Raw genomic sequence first — 27,082 nt, 5'->3', positions numbered from 1 at the left:
ATTCGCTAACGATATAGTGCACAGGATTGATGACGGCGATATGCATGTGGGCAGCATTTGGTTTACTGACGAAGCTTATTTTTACCTGGACGGCTTCGTCAATAAACAGAACTGGCGCATATGGAGAACCGAAAAGCCCCATGTTGCAGTCCCATCGTCCCTGCATCCTCAAAAAGTACTGGTCTGGGCCGCCATTTCTTCCAAAGGAATCATTGGCCCATTTTTCAGATCCGAAACGATTACTGCATCACGCTATCTGGACATTCTTCGTGAATTTGTGGCGGTACAAACTGCCTTAGACGACACTGCGAACACCTCATGGTTTATGCAAGATGGTGCCCGGCCACATCGCACGGCTGACGTCTTTAATTTCCTGAATGAATATTTCGATGATCGTGTGATTGCTTTGGGCTATCATACAGGAGGCGGCGTGGATTGGCCTCCCTATTCGCCAGACATGAACCCTTGTGACTTCTTTCTGTGGGGACACTTGAAAGACCAGGTGTACCGCCAGAATCCAGAAACAATTGAACAGCTGAAGCAGTATATCTCATCTGCATGTGAAGCCATTCCGCCAGACACGTTGTCAAAGGTTTCGGGTAATTTGATTCAGAGACTACGCCATATTATTGCTACGCATGGTGGATATGTGGAAAATATCGTACTATAGAGTATCCCAGACCGCAGCCCCATCTGTTGTTGAAAATTGTAACTACTGTAATTTCGAAAGTTTGTCTGCCTGAAAATGTACTGTTGTCGCAAGCATATTGCAACAAACGGTGTATTTCTATCGCTGCTCGTTTAGTTTTTATTGCCATTTCAAATATACCAGTCATTTTTGAAACACACTGTATGTCAGTCATAGTATCATTTATTTCAACAGCTTTGTTTGCAGCACCCTTCATTGACTCACATGCAACAGATTCCACAGCAGCTCCAATAAATCCTGCATACTTGTCGATTTTACGAGGTGGGTTTGGCATATTCATCACAAAATATCATGAGAGTCCCCTCTCTGGGGACACCACCTCGTAGTTGAAATACTGATCATGCAGATAGAAAGGCTTCTGTGTATGCATGAAGCTGAGGGCTATGACAGCTGTAGTGTAGCTAATGGCAGAATCTCCTATGCTGGATGAACCAGATGAGCAGAGTGCCTCAAAAGCTCCACGACAATTCATGCTGAGGGGTGTGTGGCATGTAGCAAAATTCTCAGGGCTACTGGTCAACTGACCCAAGTAACTAGCCTTGCACCATGCTGAGCACCATGGTATCAACCTAATAAATGGCTAAATCTCATGGTACCAAAATGAAGAAACAAAAACTGTGGGATTTGATGAGACTTAAAACACCCAAGCATTGAGGTTCGAACTAATGGAAGCTGTTTCTGGAATTGGATCAGTTGATAGACCAATCCAAGAAGAGGAAATCATCACTGAGAAGTTGGACTGTATCGAGATCAAATCATTGTCTGGGGCTGAGAGGAGAAAACATCACAAACAACAAAACGAAAAGGAAGACAAAAGGTCCCAAACTTACGACCTCTACAAAGGTGGTCTCAGAGTGAAGGGGAAAAACAGATCCCTTCTACTTCCAAGACAGGAACAAGAGACAAGTCAAGACAAGGAACAGGAGAGGAGTCTAATATTCCCTTTTATCACAATAACTGGATCCAGAAATAGCCAAGGTAAGAAATAAGCCCCTGTGATGGAAGTCGGTGAGGAATCCTTGAGGGCAATGGGAAGAAAGGGTTCTTGCAGGCTATCGTCAGAATAATCTCACACACTGGAAATGACCATGGTGTGGAGTTAGTGGCTGCAAGGGTTGCAAATAAATCTGCAACACAGTAAGGGGACAACTGCCACCCTGAGTCGTCTTCTGGGAAGACAAGAGGTGGACGTTGTCCTGATCCAGGAACCCTATGTATATAAATTAGGCGTTTCAGGTCTTGGGGAAACTGGAGGATGATGCTGGAGGCTAAATGCCAGAGGTAACATACTAGAAATTTAAAGAACACCAGAATATGCATTTATGTTGAGTGCGGAATGTCATTCCTGCCCACGGCGGACTTTCATTTCAGGGACTTAGATAATGAAGTTGCAAAATTAATGTAGCATGTAGACAGGTGTTCATAGCTGAATGAACAGCTGTTGGTTGGTTGTGATGCCAATGCCCACAACCTGTTGAGGGGAAGCAGCGACACCAACAGCAGAGGAAAATTTAATTGAGAGCAGCCTGGAGATCCTGAATAGGGCATCAAATCGACCTTCAGGAACATAAGAAAGGAAGAAATAATGGCATGCGGTGTTGGAGCCATCCTTATCAGAACACACATATAACAAGTTTGAGGCTGAAATGAATGCTAAACAGACCATGGCCTATAGGAATCCTAGAAACACAACATAAGAGTCTTATAGGAAAGACCTAAACTCATCCATATCTGAATTTGTAATTTTAGTAAGAACTCCAGTAGTACTCGAGGAAATGGCAGATGAAGTGACATCTGCCATTAGACCTGGTACTTAGAAAATAACAACAACCTGGAATTGCAAAGAAAGCCAGTAAGAAAACTGTTAAACAATGCAAGAAGTAAAGGAAAATGGGCAAAACAGCTGAAGGCATTTGCCAAACACAGCCTTGTCATTAAGCAAGCAAAACTATCTGAAGCCAGAGAGAAATCTACATCTACATCGATACCCTGCAAGCCACCGTAAGGTGCGTGGCAGAGAGCACCCTGTACCACTACTTGTCATTTCCCCTCATGTTCCACTCGCAAATAGAGTGAGGAAAAAACTACTGTCTAATCACCTTCGTATGAGCCCTAATTTCTCATGTCTTATCTTCGTAGTCCTTACGCACGATATGTTTGTGGCACACCCAATGTATGTTGGCGGCAGTAGAATCGTTCAGCAGTCAGTTTCAAATGCCAGTTTCCTAAATTTTATCAAAAGTGATTCCTGAAAAGAATGCCGCCTTCCCCCCAAGGTTTCCCCTTTGAGTTCCTGAAGCATCTCTGTAACACTTATGTGTTGTTTGAATCTACCAGTAACAAATCTAGCAGCCCTCCTCTGAATTGCTTTGATACCATCCTTCAATCTGACCTGGTACAGATCCCAAACAGTCAAGCAGTACTCAAGAATAAATCGTACCAGATCCTACATGCAGTTTCCTTTACAGGTGAACCACTCTTTTCTAAAATTCTCACAATAAACCAAAGTCAACCATTTGCCTTACTTACCACAGTTTTCACATGCCCATTCCACCTCATATCACTTTGCAGTGTTATGCCCAGATATTTAAATGACTTGATTGTGTCAAGCTGGACACTAGTGATACTGTATCTGAACATCACAAGTTTGTTCTTCCTACTGATCCACATTAACTTACATTTTTCCTCATTTTGGGCTAGCTGCCATTCATCACACCAACTGAAAATTTGGTCTAAGTCGTCTTGTATCTTCCTCGTCACTCAACTTCGACACTTTACCATACACCACAGCATCATCAGCAAACAACCATAGACTGCTGCCCAATCTCCCCACCAAATCATTTATGTATATAGAGAACAACAGCAGTCCTGTCACATTTCCCTGGGGCACTCCTGGTGGTACCCTTGCCTCTGATAAACACATGCCACCGAGGACAACATACTGGGTTCTATTATTTAAGATGTCTTCAAAACACATATCTGTGAACTTATTCCATATGGTCATACCTTTGTTAACAGTCTGCAATGGGGCACTGTGTCAAATGCTTTCCTGAAATCTACAAATATAGAATCTGCCTGGTGCCCTGCATCCATAGTTCTCAGTATATCATGTGAGAAAAGGGCAAGCTTAGTTTCGCATGAGCGATGCTTTCTAAAACCATGCTGATTCATGGACACAACTTCTTAGCTTCAAGATAGTTTACTATATTCAAACTGAAAATGTGTTCAAGGATTCTGCATCAAACAGAAGTTAGGAATTTTGCGGGTCCATTCTTTTACCTTTCTTATATACTGGAGTCACCTGTATTTTTTTCCAGTCGCTTGGGACTTTGTGCTGGGTGAGAGATTTATGATAAATGCAAGCTAGGTAAGGGGCCAATGCTGTAGAATAAGTACTCTTTCTAAAATCAAGCTGGGATTTTGTTTTCAAATCTTTCAGTTGCTTCTCTATGCCAGGTATGAGAATTTCTATGTCGCCCATACAGGAGTCTGTCCGATGGTCAAATGATGGAATGTTTCTATGTTTCTCCTGCATAAACAATTTCTTGAACATGAAATTTGAAACTTCGGTTTTTGTTTCGCTATCTTCAACTGCGACATCAGACTGGTCAACAACGGACTGAATGGAAGCATTAGAACCACTTAGCAATTTTACATATGACCGTAATTTTCACAGGTTCTCTGTCAGATCTTTTGCTAAGGTGTGATGGTAGTAGCTGTTGTATGCTTCACGCATCAATCTTTTCACAGACACACGAATCTCTACTAACCTTCACTTGCCATTGTTTGTGTGTCCCTTTTTGACCTAGAGTGCAACAGCCTCTGTTTCCTCAGCACCTTGCGAATTTCGTTATTAAACCTTGGTGGGTCTTGAGCATCCTTTATCCATTTACTAGGCACATAACTCTCAAGACCATGAATTACAATCTGCTTAAACTTTGCCCGTAATTCCTGTGTGTCCATCTTACTGGTACCAAGTGATGCCAATTCACTGTATAAGTGAACTCCTTGTCTGATCTGTCTAGCAGGAACACTCTCCTAGCCTTCTTGACTGATTTATTAACTCTCATAATCATGGTTGCTATAATGACATCATGATCGCTAATCCCAACTTCTATACTGACATGTCGATAAGGTCTGGCCTATTTGTAGCTACAAGGTCTAAGATATTTTCATTGTGAGTGGGCTGCCAAGCTAGCTGCTCAATACTATTTTCACAAAATGTGTTCGAAAGTATTTCGCATGACTGTCTGTCTGTATCCCCCCCCCCAATGAATCTGTAGACATCCCAGTCTATATGCAACAGGTTAAAGTCACCTCCAACTACTATTGCATGATCTGAGTATTTAAGTGCTATTGACCATAGACTTCCTTTGAATGACTCTAGAACTGTCACAGCGCAATCGGGTGGCCACATCCAACAATTAACATAGTTTCACCTACACCTGTTATACGTGAACAGACGACTTCACTGTCACACTCAATTTCAACATCAATAGAGACAATATTTTTGTCAACTGCAATGAACACTTCCCCTCCTATGGCCTGTAACCTGTCTTTCCGATAAACATCCCATGACTCACTAAATATCTCAGAGATTTCCACTTTGGGTTTCAGCCAGCTTCTGGTCCCAAGAATAATTTGAGTGCAATAACTTTCCGGGAGGGCAGTAAATTCGGGAACTTTACTACGAATACTTAGACAGTTTACTGATAAAATTGTGACAGTCAAAGTGTCTTGATTCTGAATGATGTTTGCCTTTCTTTGCTGTGAATCGACTGGTGAATGTACATTAGAGAACCTCAAACTACAGCCTAGCCTAAAAAACCCTCACGTGCACTCCACAAGTACTCTGCTACGCACCCCTGACCTATCGAGGGAAGTCGCCACCGGAAAGGTAGCCTCCACATCTCAGATGAGGCTTCCTGACAGACATACCAGGTGCACATTGGCTTTCTTTCCAGCCCAGAATGCTATCTGTCTAGGGGCTCCATAATGCACCAAACATTGGAGCTGCCAATAACAAGTAAACCCTTGCCCCCCACGTCGCTGCTCGGACCCTGGCGAAGCAGCAGCCACCTGTCCACTCATAGGGCGAATGGACGAGGCCACGTTGCCAGTTTCCACATTGGCCGTCCGCCTTGAGCAACGCGAACATGTTACCATCCAACAGTCAGCCTGCTGTGAGGGCAGATCCATCGTGTCATATGCGCTAATAGGTGCCTCGGAAGCAGAGCCCGTGGGCAAAACAACTTACTCCTGAGGTGTCCCACGCAACGCGCCAGATTCTCCGGCACTGCTGTACCCTGAGGCTGCAACCTGAAGGTGACTGACCATAGCCAACAGCACATATAGCTGTTTGTGAACTCTGGTCAGCCCCTCCTGTTTCCGCACACAGCATGCACACATCATACCCATCCTAGCAAGACTAACTGAAGAAGTAAATATAAAAGCACACAATCCTAGATATGCGACTTGTTACCTTCGTGATGTGTCACCAATGGACACTAATGCGTTAAAAGAGCTACGTAGGTGGCTGTTCAGTGACTCAACTACTAATAGCCTGTCCTGCTTTTTCCTAAAGACATTAGTAAAATTGGTTAATGTGTATGCTAAGGAAGGGAGGTTAACTAAAGTTACTCTACATGTGAACTAACAAGTATATCAACTATGCAAATCATGTGAAGCAGCACTTCACCAGTTTGTTGAGAAGTTGGAAAAAGCACTATGCTTTCAGGAAATTGCTACCTGCACCCTCCTGGACATTAAAGGGGGTTTTAGCAATACAACCATGGCATTAAGACCACCATATATGAGTATATTAAGACTATAATGAGTAAATGAAAGGTAGAAGCCACAAAGTTGAATGAGAAAATGGTGAACACCACCATCGAGGCGTGTCTGCGAGGAGGGGTTCTGTCATCTACACGAGTAAGTATATATAAACCGTGTACTGGAATCTTAAGCTCATGGACAAAACTCTACTAGTAGAGGAGGCAATCAAGTAACTTTGGGTAATACTGAATGCAAAACTATATTTGACCCCACAGATAAACAGTGTGTGTTCCAAGATGGAAGGTGCTCTTATGTGCATTAGAAGGGCCTGTGGTAAAAACTGGGGTCACAACCCGGAAGTATGTACTAGATATACACCAATATAATACGGTCTATGATCAAGTTATAGGGCTACAGTATGGTGGAATAAAGTACAACAGCAGATAGCTTCAAACGAGATTTGCAAGGTACAGAAATTGGCCTGCTTAGCAATAACACGTGGAATCAGCAGCATACTCACCGCTGGGATGGAGACCATTCTGGACATGCCACCTTCACACCTTTGTGTTACAATGGAGGTAGCAGCAACAATAACATACAAGAAGTAAATGGAAATCCTTAAGAAATCCAGACTGCCATACCAACATAGTGAATATGATAAATACAGGAAATGCTGGCTAACTATACAACTCTCAGGTACTTCAATAACCCTTTCAAGGTGACTTTGGGAACCACAGCTGACAATAACGTTAATGAATAATGAAAACTACCTCAGCTGTACTACTACACATTTATTGTGTTACAAGCAGTTTTGTTTGTAAAACATCTTCAGATTGCCTGCAGTTAAACAAAACAGGAAATGAGGCTAAAGCAATGAATAAAATTGCCAACTAACTCTGATGACAGCCTTACACTAAATTCTCACCGGGTTGTGCTAAAGTTATGACACAGACAACAACAATACCATCTGAGTCATGACTTCTGCACAACTTGGTGAGGATCTAGTGTAAGGCTGTTATCAATGTGAGTTGCCTATTTTATACATTAAAATGCTGTAGCTTTAGCCTAATTTCCTGTTCTGTTTAACTGCTGGCAACCAGACAATATTCTACAAACGAAACCAGTCGTAGAACAATAAATGTGTAATAGTAGAGCTTAGGGGGTTTACATTAATCTTTAGCATCTGAAAGTAACAGTCAGAAGTTTGAAGCAATGGAAGAACAAACCTATCAGGAGATGCAGTGTGGTTTACTGAGAGATTGTAAACACATGAAGGTGCTGGGGCCGGGATATACAGGGTACAGCCCCAACTAAAGAAAGCAATCTCTCTAGGACAGCTAGCTACGGTATTCCAGGCAGAGATATGTGCTATGGAGAATCTGCATAGGTGCCACAAGGATTACGGCCTGTACATTCATCCAGACAGTCAAACAGCTCTGAAATTTTTACCAGCTCCTGCATAGAGATTGTTACAGAATGCCATGAAGTCCTTGTGACAATAAGGGAAAGTGACAGGGTAAACCTGCTGTGGGTCCCTGGTCACACAAGGGTCAGTGGCACTGAACAAGCTGATAGGCTGGCTACCGGCAGGTGCAATGACTCCACTAGTTGGACCAGGACATCTTTTAACCACCTCTAAGGTGATACGAACAAAACAACAAGCTAGATTAGAAGGCAGCTTGCAGAATACAAGATGTGTTCAAAAAGTAACAGGAATGCTAATTTTCTGGGAATAATTTTATTTATTCATCTATGTTAATGTTATCTCCTTCAAAGAAGTCCCCATTAGATATTACACATTTATGAGATCACATCTTCCAACCTCTGCAACACTTCTAGAATTCGATCTTTGGGAAAGCACTTAGTTCTCTCAGCGATGCACTTTTAATCTCATCTATGCCTGTAAAACAACATTTCTTTAACATTATCTTTATTTCTGGAAACAGAGAAAAGGTACACAGGGCCATATCTGGTGAATATGGAGGCTAGGGTATCATCACAGTGTTGTTTTTTTACCAAAAATACATCAAAAAGCAATGTAGTGTGAGCAGGTGCATTTGGCACAAATTTTGCTGTCACACAATTCATACCCAAAACACCCAAAAAGCTTTCACTGCACGAGTCAACTGATATGCCAAACAATCAGCAACTCCTCTGACTGTGACCTTGTGATCCTTCACAATAATTTCTTTCACTTTTTCCACAGTTTCATCGGTTGTTGGTGTGGTTGGATGTCCAGAATGCTTGTTAGCTTCAACATCTTCACAGCCATCTTGGAAATACTTATACCCCTCGTAATCCCTTGTTTTACTCATAGCAGTCTCATCAAAAGCAATATTCAACATTTCTAAAACCTTGTTACATTTTATTCTGTTTTTATAGCAAAATTCTCTGAGGCCTTTTTAAACCAAACCTATAATAGCCACTCTTAAGGAAACACATGTAACCTCCTTGACAACTATACTTCTGACACTGCTACCAGTGTACAGATATGTTTCACACGTGTTCACCAGCACAATAATGAAAAATCACACGAAATGAACTAATACAATATGCAAAATTACAAAATACCTGTTTTTTTGAACACATCTTCTATTGGACTAATATCCAAAAACAGCACATGGCAAGCTAACGATACAAAACCCATATTTCAAGAGAAGTTCTGTAACCCTCGGCTCCAAGAGACAGATTTAACTCATGGTAGGACTGGTGACAAGTCATGGGAAATTTAAGAAAAACCAAAGCGTGATGAGTACAGAGAGATAAGTGCAGAATAAATGGTGAGAGGGATGAAACAGTGACACATTTAATCTTCCAATGTGAAGTGGTGGAGGCCAAAAGACATAGAATACTTTAGTCTTAACTCTTGAAGAAACTATGTCTAACTTATTTATCTACCATATGATGAGAACAAATACATATATACAACACCTGTGGACTAATGTGCACAATCACATGCTTGTACAATCTCATATCACCAGATCTAGCTCGCTGATCCATTTGATTGCTTCTCTGATATGTGGTGAATGTCCATTATTGCTCCTTTACAAGCTCAAAGAGGGTAGTCAGCAACGATATGGCTGGTTAATTGTAAGAAGGCACCACAGTCACAATTTGCAGAACCTGTCCATCACCACTTGTGCAGAAGATAACCACATCTGCCTTGTCCAGTCTCAATTCAGTTCACAATCCTTTATGACATTTGAGGTGATCAAATCCTTGTATCCACATGGAAGGGTTCTCCACTAGATATGTGTTAACTACAAATGTCTGCTACCACTGGATATTCCATGTGTAGTTGACACTGTAAGAGGATCCCTTGTTGGTTGCTGCACTCCACAACAGTTTCCTTGATTTCAAGTGTTAGTGCTGTTCTTGTGCAATAGCTTGATGAATGGGTAGCTGAGGATTCTTTTGAATGCTATCCAGACTTCACAAAACCTTCTAGTCTTCCTAGAGCTGGAGATGGATGTGGAATATTGCTGAGAACAGGAAGCCATGGGGTGTCTGTACCCTGTAGAAGTGGACCATCTTTGTGCATTTGTCAACTTAATTGTGTCTAATAAAAAACTGAGTAACAGCCTCCTACTACTCTTTATAGGTACCAGCTGCCTATACTAGAATTTCAGTGAGAGAAACTGCACAATAAAATCAGTTTCAGAGTGAGCAACAGTGGGCTAAGATAATGGTTGTTTCGCCTCCCTGTGTAAATCAATCAACGAACCAATCACATAAGGGTCAGAGATAGAAGGCAGCTTTGCACTCATTCGGAAGCTAAGCGAAGGTATGTTCATTCAGGGATTTATGATCATAGAATAAAGACAATAGAGTGTGCACACAGAGAACAGTTAACATTAGCAGAAACAATGGAGGTCGCTTGCCGAATGAGAGTACAATAACCTTGGCCAGAGAGAAGATGAATACTCAAAGCAGTAGTGCATCACTGTGAAACAAAAAGAGTGACAAATTGTTTCACATGCAGTAAGCCAGGCTCTATGGTGAAAGATTGTCAGACCGAGATGAGTAGGAAAGGTAGGGCCAATTGTAACAGGAAACGGAGGTATGGTCACAAAAGTGGTAGTGAGGATGACCAGTATTGATCTCCAGTCTCAAAATGTTCTGTGGTAATTACAAGGAAACAAAGATTTTGTGCAGTGAGATACTTGCAGGGCAACTTATCAAGGCACAAAGGTCTATGTGCACAATCAAAACCTCTGACATGCTCTAAATGTAAACAAATTGCAACTTTGCAAGAGACTGCGTGGAGTGTGATTGCCATGCACAGAGACAGAGAAAAATTCAGGAAAACAAGAAACGGCACACAAAAGCAATCATCTTCTGCTTCATCTGGAAAAATATTGATAATCAATAGAAAAAACATAAATCTGCTTGTAGAGCTGGAATGCCAGGAAGGAGCATGAGATTTCTGGTGGACAGTGGGGTACAAATAAGCCTAGTGCGGAGAAGTAGCTTGCACGACAGCCGAAGGGGTATCCCAACTGACAGTGTCAGGAACTGGGGAACTGCTAATATGGGTGCAATAGCACTCAGACTATGAACACAAAGCATTGCTTCCATGATAGGGGAACATGTGCATCTTCTGGTTGACAGGCTGGTAAGCACAAATTTCTTTGATGAAGGTGGGATCATAATTAATTACACCACCAAAAACCTGTGGATCCACAGGGAACAGATCAAAATGAAGACAGAGCAAGAGTGTGAACTCTTGTACAGAGCATAACAGGAATGTCATACCTCTTTCGGAAGAGGCTCGGGCATGAAGCAAAAGGCGCAAAGAAATACAAAGACTAAGAGGGACAGAAAGCAAACTGTCAAGCTACTGCAGAAGCAAGCAACAGGGATTGCCAAAGAGAAATGAAAAAGTGATATCGAAAGACAAGAGAAAGTCAGAAAAAGGCTAACAGCAGGGCCTCAAGAAAATATGTGCAGGCTGAGAAGAGAGGCAAGCAGAATATGAGAGGCTATCATTCCTGAACATATGAGCAATGGTGTCTATCTGCCTGAAGTGTTGGTAAAAGTGGATTCAAGGCAATGCATAACAAGTAAAGTGAACACTAAAAATGAGAGAGTATCAGCAGAATTCTCACTGCTTATAGTGGAAGCAGTACCCGAAGCATCAGCATTACGAACAAGCTACAGCTAAAAGCATGAATAATAATGCTGAAAGAGAAAATCTAAGTTAGTAATTTAAATGCAAAAAAAAAAAAGCAGCCACTACCAAGATACACACCACATATAGCAACATTCTTCATTTGCTAAGAGACAAGTTATCTTCCACAGATATCAGGAGGAACAAAATCAAACTGCTACCGGAAGCACAAAGGTAAAGTGATTTGGTCGCAGCTCTATCAGATACGACAAGCACAAAAGAAAAGTGTGTGCAAATTGTTGCATATTGAGAAAGTACAGTCTGCCAGCTACCAGTCTCAAATGAACGTAGCACTAGGAAGGTCGCTTTGTATGTTAAGAGAGATGATGCAACATTGTGTAAATAGAGCAGAAGCAGATTGGGGCAGTTAGGTTCTGAATATGGTTTCCTATTACAATATGACTATGCACACCACAACTGAATATACTCCACATGAACTGATTTTTGGAAGAGAGTTTAACATTCTGGGATACTACAAAAGGGTGAGACCAGTGGGATGTATAACTTTGATGATTATGTTGCAGAACTGAAAGAGCATATACAAGAGAGATACTGATGTGTAAGAGAACAAAATGCGCAATGCGAGATCAAGAAAAATGAGTATTACAATGAAACACAGAATCCAAAGCAATTCCATTTTGGTGATAATGTTATGATGTTGGATAAGGGTGCACAACAAGGTACATCGCATAAATCAGATACTCAATGGTGAGGTCCGTACACAGTGCTATGAACAAAGGGACCTAACATAGTAATTTGTCAAAAATGAAATACACTCTTTACCATCCATCCAACAAACTGAACAAGTTTTTCTAATATTAGTTCGAGTGGCGCAAATTGGACAACAAAATAAATGGAAATAAAAGTTCAGTTGGCACCCAGACTGTACTATGACAACATGAGCAAAGTACAAATTTATAGTGTAACTTGGAGAATAGTAAGTTATTTCACTCTGCTAGAGCCGAAAGAGTAATCTGAGCAAACTGTAGTTCTTGCAAGGCAAGCTGATGAATTCTGTAAAGAAAGATTGACAGTACAGAACAATGGCATGTGGGAAAGACTGAAAGACCACAAGGTTTAATTAAACAATTAGCACAACATGAATCACATCTCAAGAAATGAAGAATCTTGAACTTTGTGGGCAAAGTCATGTAAAATTTTGTTTGGTACGTTAGATGAAGATGATGCCACTTACTTTAAGGAGAAGGCAGATGTGCTATAAGGGGAACAAAAACAGCTGCTCAGACTTTTGAAGGAGCAAATAATGACAGTCACAGAAACTTTAACTGGTTTTAATTGAACAGTAATCTCCACAGCAAAAAATGAAGTAACTATACAGCAGGGAATGAAACAGTTAGTTAAGACAACATGTAACAAAGTACAAAAACAGAGCTGACAGAGGGTTGCAGAGAGCAGTAATTTTGATGACTGTTAACGAATAACTTTACAGCTTACAGGTATTTTCAACGAATTAGGGTGGGAATATGGTATGTTAATATCAGCAATGGGAAACACTCATAAGGATATTCTGTAACTGCATCTGGTCAATCCAGTTCAGATTGTAAAGTACTTAGAACTTATTAAGGGGTATCAATGACAAGAGATTACCTGTCACCCTTACATCAGATAGCAGGCATCTACTGATCAGAGCTGGATGTTTACATTGCGGGAACATCTTAAGCTATTTGTTAAACATCCTATTCACAGAAGACAATGTGTTTGAATTGTGCAGAATATGACAGATGCCATTGGAACTGGATGAAACAAAGCATTTGTTTCTGTGCGAGATGCTATACAAAATATCCGACAATTTCACTGTACTAGTCAAACCAGTATGGCATTCTGATGCTGGCTGTTGCGAGGTACATGTCTCACAAACAATCATGTTGGATGAACACCCACAACTGAGCATTATACCAGAGGTTGAAAATGCCGCTTAAGTTGTAAAGTTCTTTTATTATCACACGACTGGTTTCGGGCTCTTATAAGCCCATCTTCAGATGTCATAAATTGGTGCTGGGGCCCCCAAGCACCATGATGGACGTGTACTAGGCGCAGTGTGCTACCTATCAGCGTAGAACAGGGAGTAGCAGATGCGAAAGAGGAGGCAAACTGGTTCACATGTAGCACACCATGCCTAGTAAATGACCACAGTGGCACTCGGGGGGGGGGGGGGGGGGGGGGGGGGGGGGGGGCACACCAACAAGTTACAACACCTGAAGATGGGCTTATAAGAGCCCAAAACCAGATGTGTGATAATAAAAGATCTTTACAACTGAAGCAGTATTTTCACCTTCTGGTACATGTCTTAGTTACTGTGGAAAGAAAGTTGCATCATCTTTGACAGATGTTGCAGTTGTGAGTTGTAGTGGTGCATGTCAGGACATGTTTCAGTGCTTCTGCGAATTGTCAAATGAATAATGTAAAGAAGCAACAGATTTGCACCAAATTCTGTTTCAAGTGCAAGACATCTGCAGCTGAAACCCAATGCATGCTGACAGAGGCATTGGGTGAGAGTGCACTGAGTCAAGCAAGAACATCTGTTTGGTTCAAGCACTTCAAGGAACACAGAATTTATGGAAGATGACAAACATTCTAGTTGGCCGTCAACATGCACACTACTGGAAATAATCATCAAAGTGCATGACGTGATTCACGAAGACCGAAAGCAGACAATTCACAATGTTTATAACGGACTTGGGCTGTCGTACAGTAAATGTGAATGAATTCTAGCTGATGAACTAATACAAGCTGAATTGCAGTGAAGTTTGTCTCTCGTCTTCTCAGAATCAACTAATGAAACGTCAGGATTCAGACATGCACTGAGCTGCAAAAAAAGAGTTTGAGAGTATCCAAAATTCTTATCCAGAGTCATAACAGGTGATGAATTTTTTGTCTACAGTTATGAACCTGAAACAAAGCAGCAATCAACACAATGGAAAACGCCATCCCCTCCAAGGCTGAAAAAAGCTCGACAAGTTCCCAGCAACATGAAGTCAATGTTGATTATCCTATAAGTATCGACATTCGAGAACTGTGCATAAGGAGTTTGTGCCACTGATCAGACTGTCAACAGACCATTTAACTGTGAGGTTCTGAGGTGGCTGAGGGCCAATATTCTGCACAAACAGCCAGACTTGTGGAAAAAGAAAGTCTGGATGGTGCACCATTACAATGCACCCATGCACACCTTGTCTGTTGTGAAGGAATCCCTGGTCATGGTTTGCCACCCTCCCTGCTCGCCAGACTTACCCCTGTGTGACTGCCCCTGAATATGAAAATTACATTGAAAAGGTGATGTTTTGACTTGAATTAAGACATCCAGGTGCAATCGCAATGGCTCCTGAACACGTTTCACTCTGCGGATTTCCAAGAGTGCTTCCAAAAAAGGGGACAATAACAGGATCATTGCATACATACCCCAAGATGACTACTCTGAAGGTGATGGAGGACATTAGGATGTAAGTATAGTTTTCTGATTTTCACAATGAAATTCTCAGATTTTTGGGTATCACCTCATACACTGCACCAGAAAAGGAGCTACTGCTAACTGATGATGCAAAATGGCAGTTTGCGAAGCTGAGTAGTGAGCAGCCACATTGCAAAACAGTAGGTCAAAATCTCAAAATCAGTAAGCAAGTTGTTATACTTTTACTTACGTATGTCCACAAGTTGTGTAAGGATAAAATGTCACAACTTGTCCCAAAAATCCTGAAGTAATTAATAGTATTAAATGAAAGTCTGTGGAAGCCACCAAGTAATACAATGGCTGTTTGTTGCCCCAATGAAACTAGACATTACCGTCATCTATCATGATGGTAAGCCCACCAATACTGTAATAAGAGGCATAGGAAAGTTGAAATTTCTGGGCAAACGAGATGGATGCACTGCTCAAATGATGATTCACTCTAAGTATGTAATATGAACCAATGTCACCAGTACTGACATTGTACCTAATGCATGGAAATCAACTGCTGCACTGTAAATAACAAAAATTAAAAATTACAGGAATTTACACCCCAAAATCATTAATCTGTGGCAAAGTTAAAAAATTTTTAAGTTGAGTGGTTTCTTGGTTTCTATCTACTTCACAAAATTAAATTGCTTCTGAGAATAATAATAGGTGCTCTAAACGAAAATCTAAGGTTGACACTTGAAATTTACACTTTTGTAATAAATTTTGAATTCCATAGCAAGAATGACAGAGGAGATAGCGGTACTGTCTGATTAGAACTAAATACACAGTTTTCGAGAAAAATCTTAATAGGGATCAGACACAGGACCAACCAAATTAATAAAAAAATGTGACTGATTATGTTCATAACAGAAATGTCTCACAATCACAACCTATAAGGAGCGATCACAAAGTTTCCGTTTGAGGGTGTTACTGCATATGAAATGTAGTGTGCCTCCAATGTGGTATACAAACCATGACATGAAGGCAAGGATCAGTGCGGCATTCATATTTTTCTGACGTGCATACAGTAAATGCAGAAACTTCAACTATGGTGACATTACTACCAAATGTGTCCAAACAGGAGCAATGCGCTGTTATTCTTATCTTGGCTGGCCAAAGGACAAACACCAAACAGACCAATCAGAAAATGAAGCGCTGTATGGGACAGCATGTCAGTTGAAAACCACTGTTGTGAATAGTGTGCCAAAGGGTGCTGTTGCTTCATGATAACATATTGCCCAATATCGCAAATGTCGTAACACAGAAGTTGTGCCAACTCAAATGGTAGCAACTGCCCTATGTCTGGCCCTGGTAGCTGAGTTGTCAGCGTGACAGAATGTCATACCTAATGGCCCGGGATTGGTTCCTGGCTGGGTCGGAGATTTTCTCCGCTCAGGTACTGGATGTTGTGTTGTCTTTATCATCATCATTTCATCCCCATCGACACAAAATTTATTTTAACTAATCCAGTATTTTATTGACAGCCATACTTACCAGATTGCCTTTGTATATTTATTTGATCTTTTTACCATAGATCACTCTGAATGAACACCCCAAGATTTTTAACAGTTTGACTGATTCCAGTGATGCTCTGGTAATATCTTTGCAATTGAATAATGCACTATGCGATCAAAAGTATCCAGACACCCCAAAAAACATAAGTTTCTAATTTCAGGTTCATTGTTCTGCCACCTACTGCCAGGTACTCCATATCAGTGAGCTCGGTAGTCATTAGACTGGGAGAGAGCAGACTGGGGCGCTCCGCGGAACCCACGGACTTCGAACGTGGTCAGGTGATTGGATGTCACTTTTGTCATAGGTCTATACGTGAGATTTCCACACTCCTAAACATCTGTAGGACCACTGTTTCCAATGTGATAGTAAAGTGGAAATGTGAAGGGACACGTACAACATAAAAACGTACAGGCTGACCTCATCTGTTGACTGACAGAGACCACCGATAGTTGAAGAAGGACGTAATGTTTAATAGGCAGACATCTGTCCACACGATCACACAGGAATTCCAAACTGCATCAGGAGTCACTGCAAGCACTATGACAGGCAGGAGGCGAGACAACTTTGATTTCATACTCGAGCAGCTGTTTATAAGCCACACATCACAACGGTAAATGCCAAACGATGCCTCACTTGGTGTAAGAAGCATAAACATTGTACGATTGAAGAGTGAAAAAACGTTGCGTGGAGTGATGAATCACAGTACACAATGTAGCGATCTAATGGCAGAATGTGGGTATGGCGAGTGCCCGGTGAAGGTCATCTGCCAATGTGTGTCATGCCGAGAGTAAAATTCGAAGGTGGTGGTGTAATGGTTTGGTCGTGTTTTTCATGGAGGAGTCCTGCACTCCTTGTTGTTTTGCAAGGCAATATCACTGCACAGGCCTACATTGATGTTTTAAGCACCTTCTTGCTTCCCACAGTTGAAGAGCAATTTGGGGATGGCGAATGCATCTTTCAACATGATCGAGCACCTGTTCATAATGCACGGCCTGTGTCGGAGTGGTTACACGACAATGACAGCCCTGTGATGGACTCGCCTGCACAGAGTCCTGACCTGAATCCTATAGAACTCTTTTGCGTTGATTTGGAATGCCGACTTCGTGCCACACCTCACTGACCACCGACATCAATACGAATTCCAGCGTTACCGATGGAGGGCATCACAAACTTTTAAGTCATTTTCAGCCAGGTGTCCGGATACTTTTGATCCCATAGTGTATACAACGAGTTCTCACTGTGAACAAGTTTTCTGTCGAATAATGTACCCTGTACAAAATTCTATGAAGACATTTTTTATTTAATGGCTAGTATGAAAGGACTGCATCAAAGATTTCATTAAGTCAAGACACATGGCACCTACAGCATTCTGGATCCTGCAAATGAGATGTCCAAGATGAATTTTACACCACTAATGTTTATGGAATCAAGTGTTGATTCTCACTGAAGAGTTGCTCAATCTCTAAAAGAATCAGCACATGTTTACACAACACATGTTCCATAGTTTTGTAACAAAATGATGTAAGAGATCTATAATACTTTACATCTCTTAAAAAATTGCATCAAAAACTGGAACCTTTTTTCCATCCACATAGGATATTTGACAGTACACAAACCTACAATAAACTGCTGCTTGAAAATTAGTCTCTTTCTTTTTTTGCACAACTGATTTAGTATTTAATCAACCATGTAAATCACTGGAGTTTCCTCTCTCAAGAGATACTGACATTGCAATCATCTACCTCTGTACCTATCATTTTTGTAATAATGGGAAAGTGCAACAGTTGTGCAATCTTCTTCAATGAAGCGACTTTAGAATACAGACTTTTGTCAAACTCATTATCACCTTCATTACCATACCACTGCGATCAGCAAATGAGCTGAAGGATGAGTTTATTACATGACAATAAGTAAACCAAAACATCCCCACTTTTTCCCCTTGCAATTTAGCAGATAGTATTTTGCAAAACATCTACACATCTTGTGTAGCTCTTCCATGCTCATTTTGGCTTCATTTAAAATTTGTTTGTATGCAGAGCTTCAGCTGTAACTGGGCATTGCAGTAGAGGTTGAAGATATCACTATTCAGTTGTAACATTTTTATATTTGTTTTTTATTATTTTTTCAATTCTTAAAGCACGACCTGTTTTGGACTCTTAAATGCCCATAATCAGGTGTGATAACTTTGTATTGTGACCTTGAGTGTCGTGATTGATGAGTACAGGATGCGGTGTACCACCAGCGAGTGCAGAGCCTGGAAGGAAACAGAACCTAACAACTGAAGCAGTATCTTTAACCTCTGCTTTTGCAGTAATTTTGTAACTTTGTTATTAGACCCTGGTGGGGACTTTCTAATATGATACATATTGCTCTAAGGCAAATAATGAAACACTTTCACATCTGAATGGCATTGTTACATTTGGTTTCACAGCATAAACAAAAAGAAAACTTCATATAGACAGTATTACAGCAGAGAAGAAAATTAATTATAGTAAGATCAAAGAGATGGATTATCTGTATGCTTACTACAGGCATGATCATTCAATTTGTGCTTAAAAGATTTTGATGACCACAACATTTGTTGGATAGAGTACCAAAACTAATGGCTGACTACACATGGTATTTCCCTCCTGTTCTTGTGTGAATCATCACAAATTTTGGAGACATAGCCATTTACAATTGCTTGTCGTGTGATTCACAAAAAATCTTTTGCATCAATGTATACAGCCCTTCTCAGTTACTTGTGGGATTACAGTGGAAAACATACTGCTGATACTGATTTCATTCATTTGACCACACAACTAAATCCACTGGACGACATCAGGGTGCATCTTTTTTCTTTCTATCATCCTGTCTACTGCAACAGGAGTGTGACAGTACCATTTATGTGAATTTATCGCTGCAGTGAATATAAGTTACCGCAACAGGAGCGTGACAGTACCATTTATGTGAATTTATTGATGCAGTGAATATAAGGTACTTAGTAATTTTACAAAGCATCAATGAGAGAGAAGAGGGGTGGAGGAAGAGTAAATGAAGGACAACAGAAGAGGAGGGGAGGAATATTCAGATTATATAACCTGTCGATGACGAGGGCATCAGAGATCGAACACATGAAGGGACCAGTGAAGGAATGAGAATGTATTTGGCAGCATTCTTTTCAAATTTAGTGATCTAGGGAACCCAAAATCTGAATGGTGAGATGAGAATTTTAATCCTAAATACAGTAGGACTAGGATGGTAAAAAGGAGGAGGAATATCTGTGTGTGTGTGTGTGTGTGTGTGTGTGTGTGTGTGTGAGAGAGAGAGAGAGAGAGAGAGAGAGAGAGAGAGAGAGAGAGAATGCGCGCATAGCTCAAATAATTTAACTAAATCTATACAAACAATGTATACACTAAAATAAAACCAGCAACTATACTTACGAAGAGACGCCCCAGATCCTACTTTATGTCGAGCTAAAGCAGCATACTGTGCTCGTGCCTTGGCACGTTGGGCTGCCTGCAGATCAATAGCACTATTAGACCGGAGTGCTGAAGGGCCAGGAGCTGAACCTCGACGTGGTGATCCATCTGCATAAACCAAGATAAATTTGTAACATTTAATACGTTACGGATGAGAGACATTGTTTTGAATGCCATGCTGACTGCTACTCAACAGTGACTACGTCAAAAAGACATTCTTTCAATAGTGAAATTTCCTAGAGTACATGTATCTTGAAACTTAAAGCTTTTCGAGATAAATGGAATGTTTCCTGGTTACCATCTGCAAGTATCACATTTAGTGAATCACTGCCAGTGATATACATGCAAGTTAATCATCAGAGAGAACAATCAAATACTTAAAAAATGTAGCTTCATCAGACTGTGTATACTGTTTGGTTAGGGCATTTATTTGTATGTAATACGTTGGTTTTAGCAACTTAAATGTATTTGATTTGTGCTGTGATGTCTCAAAGATTTTAAGTAATTTCTTTCCACAGCATATCTCTCCTTCCTCTATAGTTGATAGTTGTGTCTTTGCTGTGTGAACAAAACAAATACCTATGCCTATAATGCTCAGCAATCAAGATTTGCAAAACATACTATATATAGAATATATGTAATTGCCAATGACCCCCCCCCTACACACACACACACACACACACACACACACACACACACACACAGACAGACAGAGAGAGAGAGAGAGAGAGAGTGTGTCCTGGTGCTGTGGCCTGCCTCGGGTGAGACGTTCACACCAAGTGGAACAAAAAGGACAAGAGGTTTGAAAAAGGGAGCACGTAACAGCTAGGAAAGAATGGCAGCAATGGAACAAGATAGGAATGTGCCACCAGCGAATTCACCCTGAAGCAGAAAGAGGAAGTCCATATGGTACACATGATCTACATCTACATCTACATTTATACTCCGCAAGCCACCCAACGGTGTGTGGCGGAGGGCACTTTACGTGCCACTGTCATTACCTCCCTTTCCTGTTCCAGTCGCGTATGGTTCGCGGGAAGAACGACTGTCTGAAAGCCTCTGTGCGCGCTCTAATCTCTCTAATTTTACATTCGTGATCTCCTCGGGAGGTATAAGTAGGGGGAAGCAATATATTCGATACCTCATCCAGAAACGCACCCTCTCGAAACCTGGCGAGCAAGCTACACCGCGAAGCAGAGCGCCTCTCTTGCAGGGTCCGCCACTTGAGTTTGTTAAACATCTCCGTAACGCTATCACGGTTACCAAATAACCCTGTGACGAAACGCGCCGCTCTTCTTTGAATCTTCTCTATCTCCTCCGTCAACCCGATCTGGTACGGATCCCACACTGATGAGCAATACTTAAGTATAGGTCGAACGAGTGTTTTGTAAGCCACCTCCTTTGTTGATGGACTACATTTTCTAAGGACTCTCCCAATGAATCTCAACCTGGTACCCGCCTTACCAACAATTAATTTTATATGATCATTCCACTTCAAATCGTTCCGCACGCATACTCCCAGATATTTTACAGAAGTAACTGCTACCAGTGTTTGTTCCGCTATCATATAATCATACAATAAAGGATCCTTCTTTCTATGTATTCGCAATACATTACATTTGTCTATGTTAAGGGTCAGTTGCCACTCTCTGCACCAAGTGCCTATCCGCTGCAGATCTTCCTGCATTTCGCTACAATTTTCTAATGCTGCAACTTCTCTGTATACTACAGCATCATCCGCGAAAAGCCGCATGGAACTTCCGACACTATCTACTAGATCATTTATATATATTGTGAAAAGCAATGGTCCCATAACACTCCCCTGTGGCACACCAGAGGTTACTTTAACATCTGTAGACGTCTCTCCGTTGATAACAACATGCTGCGTTCTGTTTGCTAAAAACTCTTCAATCCAGCCACACAGCTGGTCTGATATTCCGTAGGCTCTTACTTTGTTTATCAGGCGACAGTGCGGAACTGTATCGAACGCCTTCCGGAAGTCAAGAAAAATAGCATCTACCTGGGAGCCTGTATCTAATATTTTCTGGGTCTCATGAACAAATAAAGCGAGTTGGGTCTCACACGATCGCTGTTTCCGGAATCCATGTTGATTCCTACATAGTAGATTCTGAGTTTCCAAAAACGACATGATATTCGAGCAAAAAACATGTTCTAAAATTCTACAACAGATCGACGTCAGAGATATAGGTCTATAGTTTTGCGCATCTGCTCGACGACCCTTCTTGAAGACTGGGACTACCTGTGCTCTTTTCCAATCATTTGGAACCTTCCGTTCCTCTAGAGACTTGCGGTACACGGCTGTTAGAAGGGGGGCAAGTTCTTTCGCGTACTCTGTGTAGAATCGAATTGGTATCCCGTCAGGTCCAGTGGACTTTCCTCTGTTGAGTGATTCCAGTTGCTTTTCTATTCCTTGGACACTTATTTCGATGTCAGCCATTTTTTCGTTTGTGCGAGGATTTAGAGAAGGAACTGCAGTGCGGTCTTCCTCTGTGAAACAGCTTTGGAAAAAGGTGTTTAGTATTTCAGCTTTACGCTTGTCATCCTCTGTTTCAATGCCATCATCATCCCGGAGTGTCTGGATATGCTGTTTCGAGCCACTTACTGATTTAACGTAAGACCAGAACTTCCTAGGATGTTACTTTCGAATTCACCGAACGCTTCACGCATAGCCCTCCTTACGCTAACTTTGACATTGTTTAGCTTCTGTTTGTCTGAGAGGTTTTGGCTGCGTTTAAACTTGCAGTGAAGCTCTCTTTGCTTTCGCAGTAGTTTCCTAACTTTGTTGTTGTACCACGGTGGGTTTTTCCCGTCCCTCACAGTTTTACTCGGCACGTACCTGTCTAAAACGCATTTTACGATTGCCTTGAACTTTTTCCATAAACACTCAACATTGTCAGTGTCGGAACAGAAATTTTCATTTTGATCTGTTAGGTAGTCTGAAATCTGCCTTCTATTACTCTTGCTAAACAGATAAACCTTCCGCCCTTTTTTTATATTCCTATTAGCTTCCAAATTCAGGGATGCTGCAACGGCCTTATGATCACTGATTCCCTGTTCTGCACTTACAGAGTCGAAAAGTTCGGGTCTGTTTGTTATCAGTAGGTCCAAGATGTTATCTCCACGAGTCGGTTCTCTGTTTAATTGCTCGAGGTAATTTTCGGATAGTGCACTCAGTATAATGTCACTCGATGCTCTGTCCCTACCACCCGTCCTAAACATCTGAGTGTCCCAGTCGATATCTGGTAAATTGAAATCTCCACCTAAGACTATAACATGCTGAGAAAATTTATGTGAAATGTATTCCAAATTTTCTCTCAGTTGTTCTGCCACTAATGCTGCTGAGTCGGGGGGTCGGTAAAAGGAGCCAATTATTAACCTAGCTCGGTTGTTGAGTGTAACCTCCACCCATAATAATTCACAGGAACTATCCACTTCTACTTCACTACAGGATAAACTACTACTAACAGCGACGAACACTCCGCCACCGGTTGCATGCAATCTATCCTTTCTAAACACCGTCTGTACCTTTGTAAAAATTTCGGCAGAAATAGGAGGAGTTGGTTAAGGGGTAATGGGTGAGAGCCTAGAATAGAGAAAGATGGAAATGACAGAGAGAAATGAGTGGGAGCAGATTATGAGATAGAAGACTCTGACTAAATTCAAGTGTTGGAGAGAGACTGAGGAGGGTTTGGGAGGCAAACCCAAGAGACAGAGTTGACGTGGTTATGAGGAATGTGTTATCTGATATTGAGACCTGAACTTTTTGTGATCAAATATTATGTTCATCTACATATACATCTACATGGATACTCTGCAAATCACATTTAAGTGCCTGGCAGAGGGTTCATCGAACCACCTTCACAATTCTCTATTATTCCAATCTCATATAGCGTGCAGAAAGAATCTTTCATACAAGTTCTGATTTCCCTAATTTTATCGTGGTGATCATGCCTCCTTATGTAGGTCGGTGTCAACAAAATATTTTCGCATTCGGAGGAGAAAGTTGGTGATTGGAATTTTATGAGAAGATTCCGTCGCAAAGAAAAACGCCATTCTTTTAATGACTTCCAGGCCAAATCCTGTATCATTTCTGTGACACTCTCTCCCATATGTTGTGATAATACAAAACATGTACTCCATCAGTCCTATCTGGTAAGGATCCCACACCGTGCAGCAGTATTCTAAAAGAGGATGGACAAGCGTAGTGTAGGCAGTCTTCTTAGTAGGTCTGTTACATTTTCTAAGTGTCCTGCCAATAAAACGCAGTCTTTGGTTAGCCTTCCCCACAACATTTTCTGTGTGTTCCTTCCAATTTAAGTTGTTTGTAATTGTAATATCTAGGTATTTAGTTGAATTTATGGCTTTTAGATTAGCCTGATTTATCATGTAACCGAAGTTTAACGAGTTTCATTTAGCACTCTAGGCACACTTCCCACCCACATAATTCAGAGAAGCTGGTAGTGGGCTGAGTGGAGTGACACAGATGGTGCAGGATATGAAGCAGCCATGAAGCCAAATGTGTTTTGCTCAATATCATGCTGCCCACAATTTTGCAGTCTCATCCATTCAGGTGGGCAGCTGATGGGTTGTCAGTCCATCATAAAAGACTCTGCAGGCATGTGATGCAGTCCAGAAATAAAGCAAAGAAGACTGGTGTATCATTCTAGTGATAAAACAGGTTGTAAATGGGGAAATCCACTGGCATAGGCAACTTTGACAAAGGGCTGAATGTTATGGCATGGCACTGGGACCAAGCATCTCGAAAACAGTGAAGCTGATTAGCGGTTTGTGTGCTACTGTTATGACCATCACTGGAAACTGGTTGGAGGATGGGGAACCTATGAGAAGACAACAAAGTATTAGGGCTGGATGGGCATACCTCATCACAAAATGTGGAGGATGGAGGCTTGGCCAGTCTGTCATGCAGAATAGTTCGTGTTCTGTGGCAGATCTGACTGCAGACAATAATACTGGTGCTGGTACAACTGTTTTGGAGCACACTGTTCAACACACACTTCTGAACATGGAACTTCACAGCAGAAAACCCCTACTCCTTCCCATGTTGCCCCAACAACATCGTCAACAATAATTACATTGGACACAAAATCATTGAGATACGACTGAGAATCAATGGAAGCACGTCACCTGACTGCCTTAATCATGTTTCTTGTTCCACGACGACTATATTAAGAGTCCACATACATCATCATCCTGTCCAATAGCTGATCAACAGACACACTGTGTTCAGGACCCAGGCCCATGGGGCAGTACAGTGATATGGGGGACATTCACCTGGGCTTCTATGGGACCTGTGGTAGTAATTGAAGGGACTATGAACACTGTGGACTACATGAACACTTGCATCTCTCCATGCTTGATGGATCCCCTGATGGTGTCTGAAGTTCCATGCCGCTTTTCACGGATGATGCTGTAGTATACAGAGAAGTTGCAGCATTAGAAAATTGCAGCGAAATGCAGGAAGATCTGCAGCCGATAGACACTTGGTGCAGGGAGTGGCAACTGACCCTTAACATAGACGAATGTAATGTATTGCGAATACATAGAAAGGAGGATCCTTTATTGTATGATTATACGATAGCGAAACAAACACTGGTAGCAGTTACTTCTGTAAAATATCTGGGAGTATGCGTACGGAACGATTTGAAGTGGAATGATCATATAAAATTAATTGTTGGTAAGGGGGGTGCCAGGTTGAGATTCATTGGGAGAGTCCTTAGAAAATGCAGTCCATCAACAAAGCAGGTGGCTTACAAAGCACTCGTTCGACCTATACTCGACTATTGCTCATCAGTGTGGGATCCGTATCAAGTCGGATTGACAGAGGAGATAGAGAAGATCCAAAGAAGAGCGGTGCGTTTCGTCACAGGGTTATTTGGCAAGCGTGATAGCATTATGGAGATGTTTAGCAAACTCCAGGGGCAAACTCTGCAAGAGAGGCGCTCTGCATCGTGGTGTAGCTTGCTGTCCAGGTTTCGAGAGGTTGCGTTTCTGGATGAGGTATCGAATATATTGCTTCCCCCTACTTATACCTCCCGAGGAGATCACGAATGTAAAATTGGATAGATTCGAGCACGCACGGAGGCTTTCCGGCAGTCGTTCTTCCTGCGAACCATACACGACTGCAACAGGAAAGGTAGGTAATGACAGTGGCACGTAAAGTGCCCTTTGCCACACACCGTTGGGTGGTTTGCAGAGTATAAATGTAGATGTAGATGTAGATGGTGCTGGCATCAGCAGGATAATGGTCATGTCACAATGCCAGAAACATGATACAGTGGTTTGAGGAGCACAATAGGGCTCCCATGTAGATGTCGTGGCCACTAAATTGCTTGATCCAAATCCGACGGAACACATCAGCGATGTTATCAGGAATCAGCACTACACTCCCAAATAGCCAGCCTGTAATTATGGATATTGTGTGTGTTATTTGGTGCCCCACACCTCTGGAAACCTACTGATGACCTCTCACATTCATGCCATGAGGAATTGCTGCTATGTTGTGTTTTACATGTGGACCAAGATGCTATTAAGCAAGTGGCCCTACAGCCTTGGTTCATTTGCATAAATGGCATAACTGCTTTGAGCAGTTGCCCTATCTCTGATGGGGTAAGTTATGCTCATGATAGGCCTGGGATAAGATATACTGAATGAGTGTATGGAACATATTCTGAACCTGAGCCTTTCACAGGTATATAACCCAAGTAGTGCATGTGCATGTTAAGGTAACAGTCCACTGAGACAAAAGGGCAGCTCGTTTTGTATTATCACATAATATGGGAGAGAGTGTGGCAGATATGATACGTGAGTTGGGATGGAAGTCATTAAAGCAAAGACGTTTTTCGTTGCGGCGAGATCTATTTGCGAAATTTCAGTCACCAACTTTCTCTTCCGAATGCGAAAATATTTTGTTGAGCCCAACCTACATAGGTAGGAATGATCATCAAAATAAAATA

General features: G+C 41.6%; 1 protein-coding gene across 18 annotated transcripts in view; it reads right to left on the bottom strand.

The window, feature by feature from the left end:
• LOC126183635 (CLIP-associating protein 1-B-like) overlaps positions 1 to 27,082 on the bottom strand; it is a 764,859-nt gene that overhangs the window by 87,536 nt on the left and 650,241 nt on the right. For 8 of the 18 annotated variants that reach the window (XM_049925777.1, XM_049925762.1, XM_049925757.1 and 5 more), the window contains one exon: positions 20,049 to 20,195. The exons of the other annotated variants lie outside the window; for them this stretch is intronic. In XM_049925777.1, coding sequence (XP_049781734.1) covers positions 20,049 to 20,195 — 147 coding nt within the window. The remainder of the gene's footprint in view (positions 1 to 20,048; positions 20,196 to 27,082) is intronic. 18 annotated transcript variants of the gene reach the window in all.

The sequence above is a fragment of the Schistocerca cancellata genome, chromosome 4, assembly GCF_023864275.1.
Source record: "Schistocerca cancellata isolate TAMUIC-IGC-003103 chromosome 4, iqSchCanc2.1, whole genome shotgun sequence".
In the NCBI taxonomy this organism is placed as follows: Eukaryota; Metazoa; Arthropoda; class Insecta; order Orthoptera; family Acrididae; genus Schistocerca; species Schistocerca cancellata.
The sequence above is the reverse complement of the archived record's forward strand: the minus strand, read 5'-3'. Positions and strand labels throughout refer to the sequence as shown.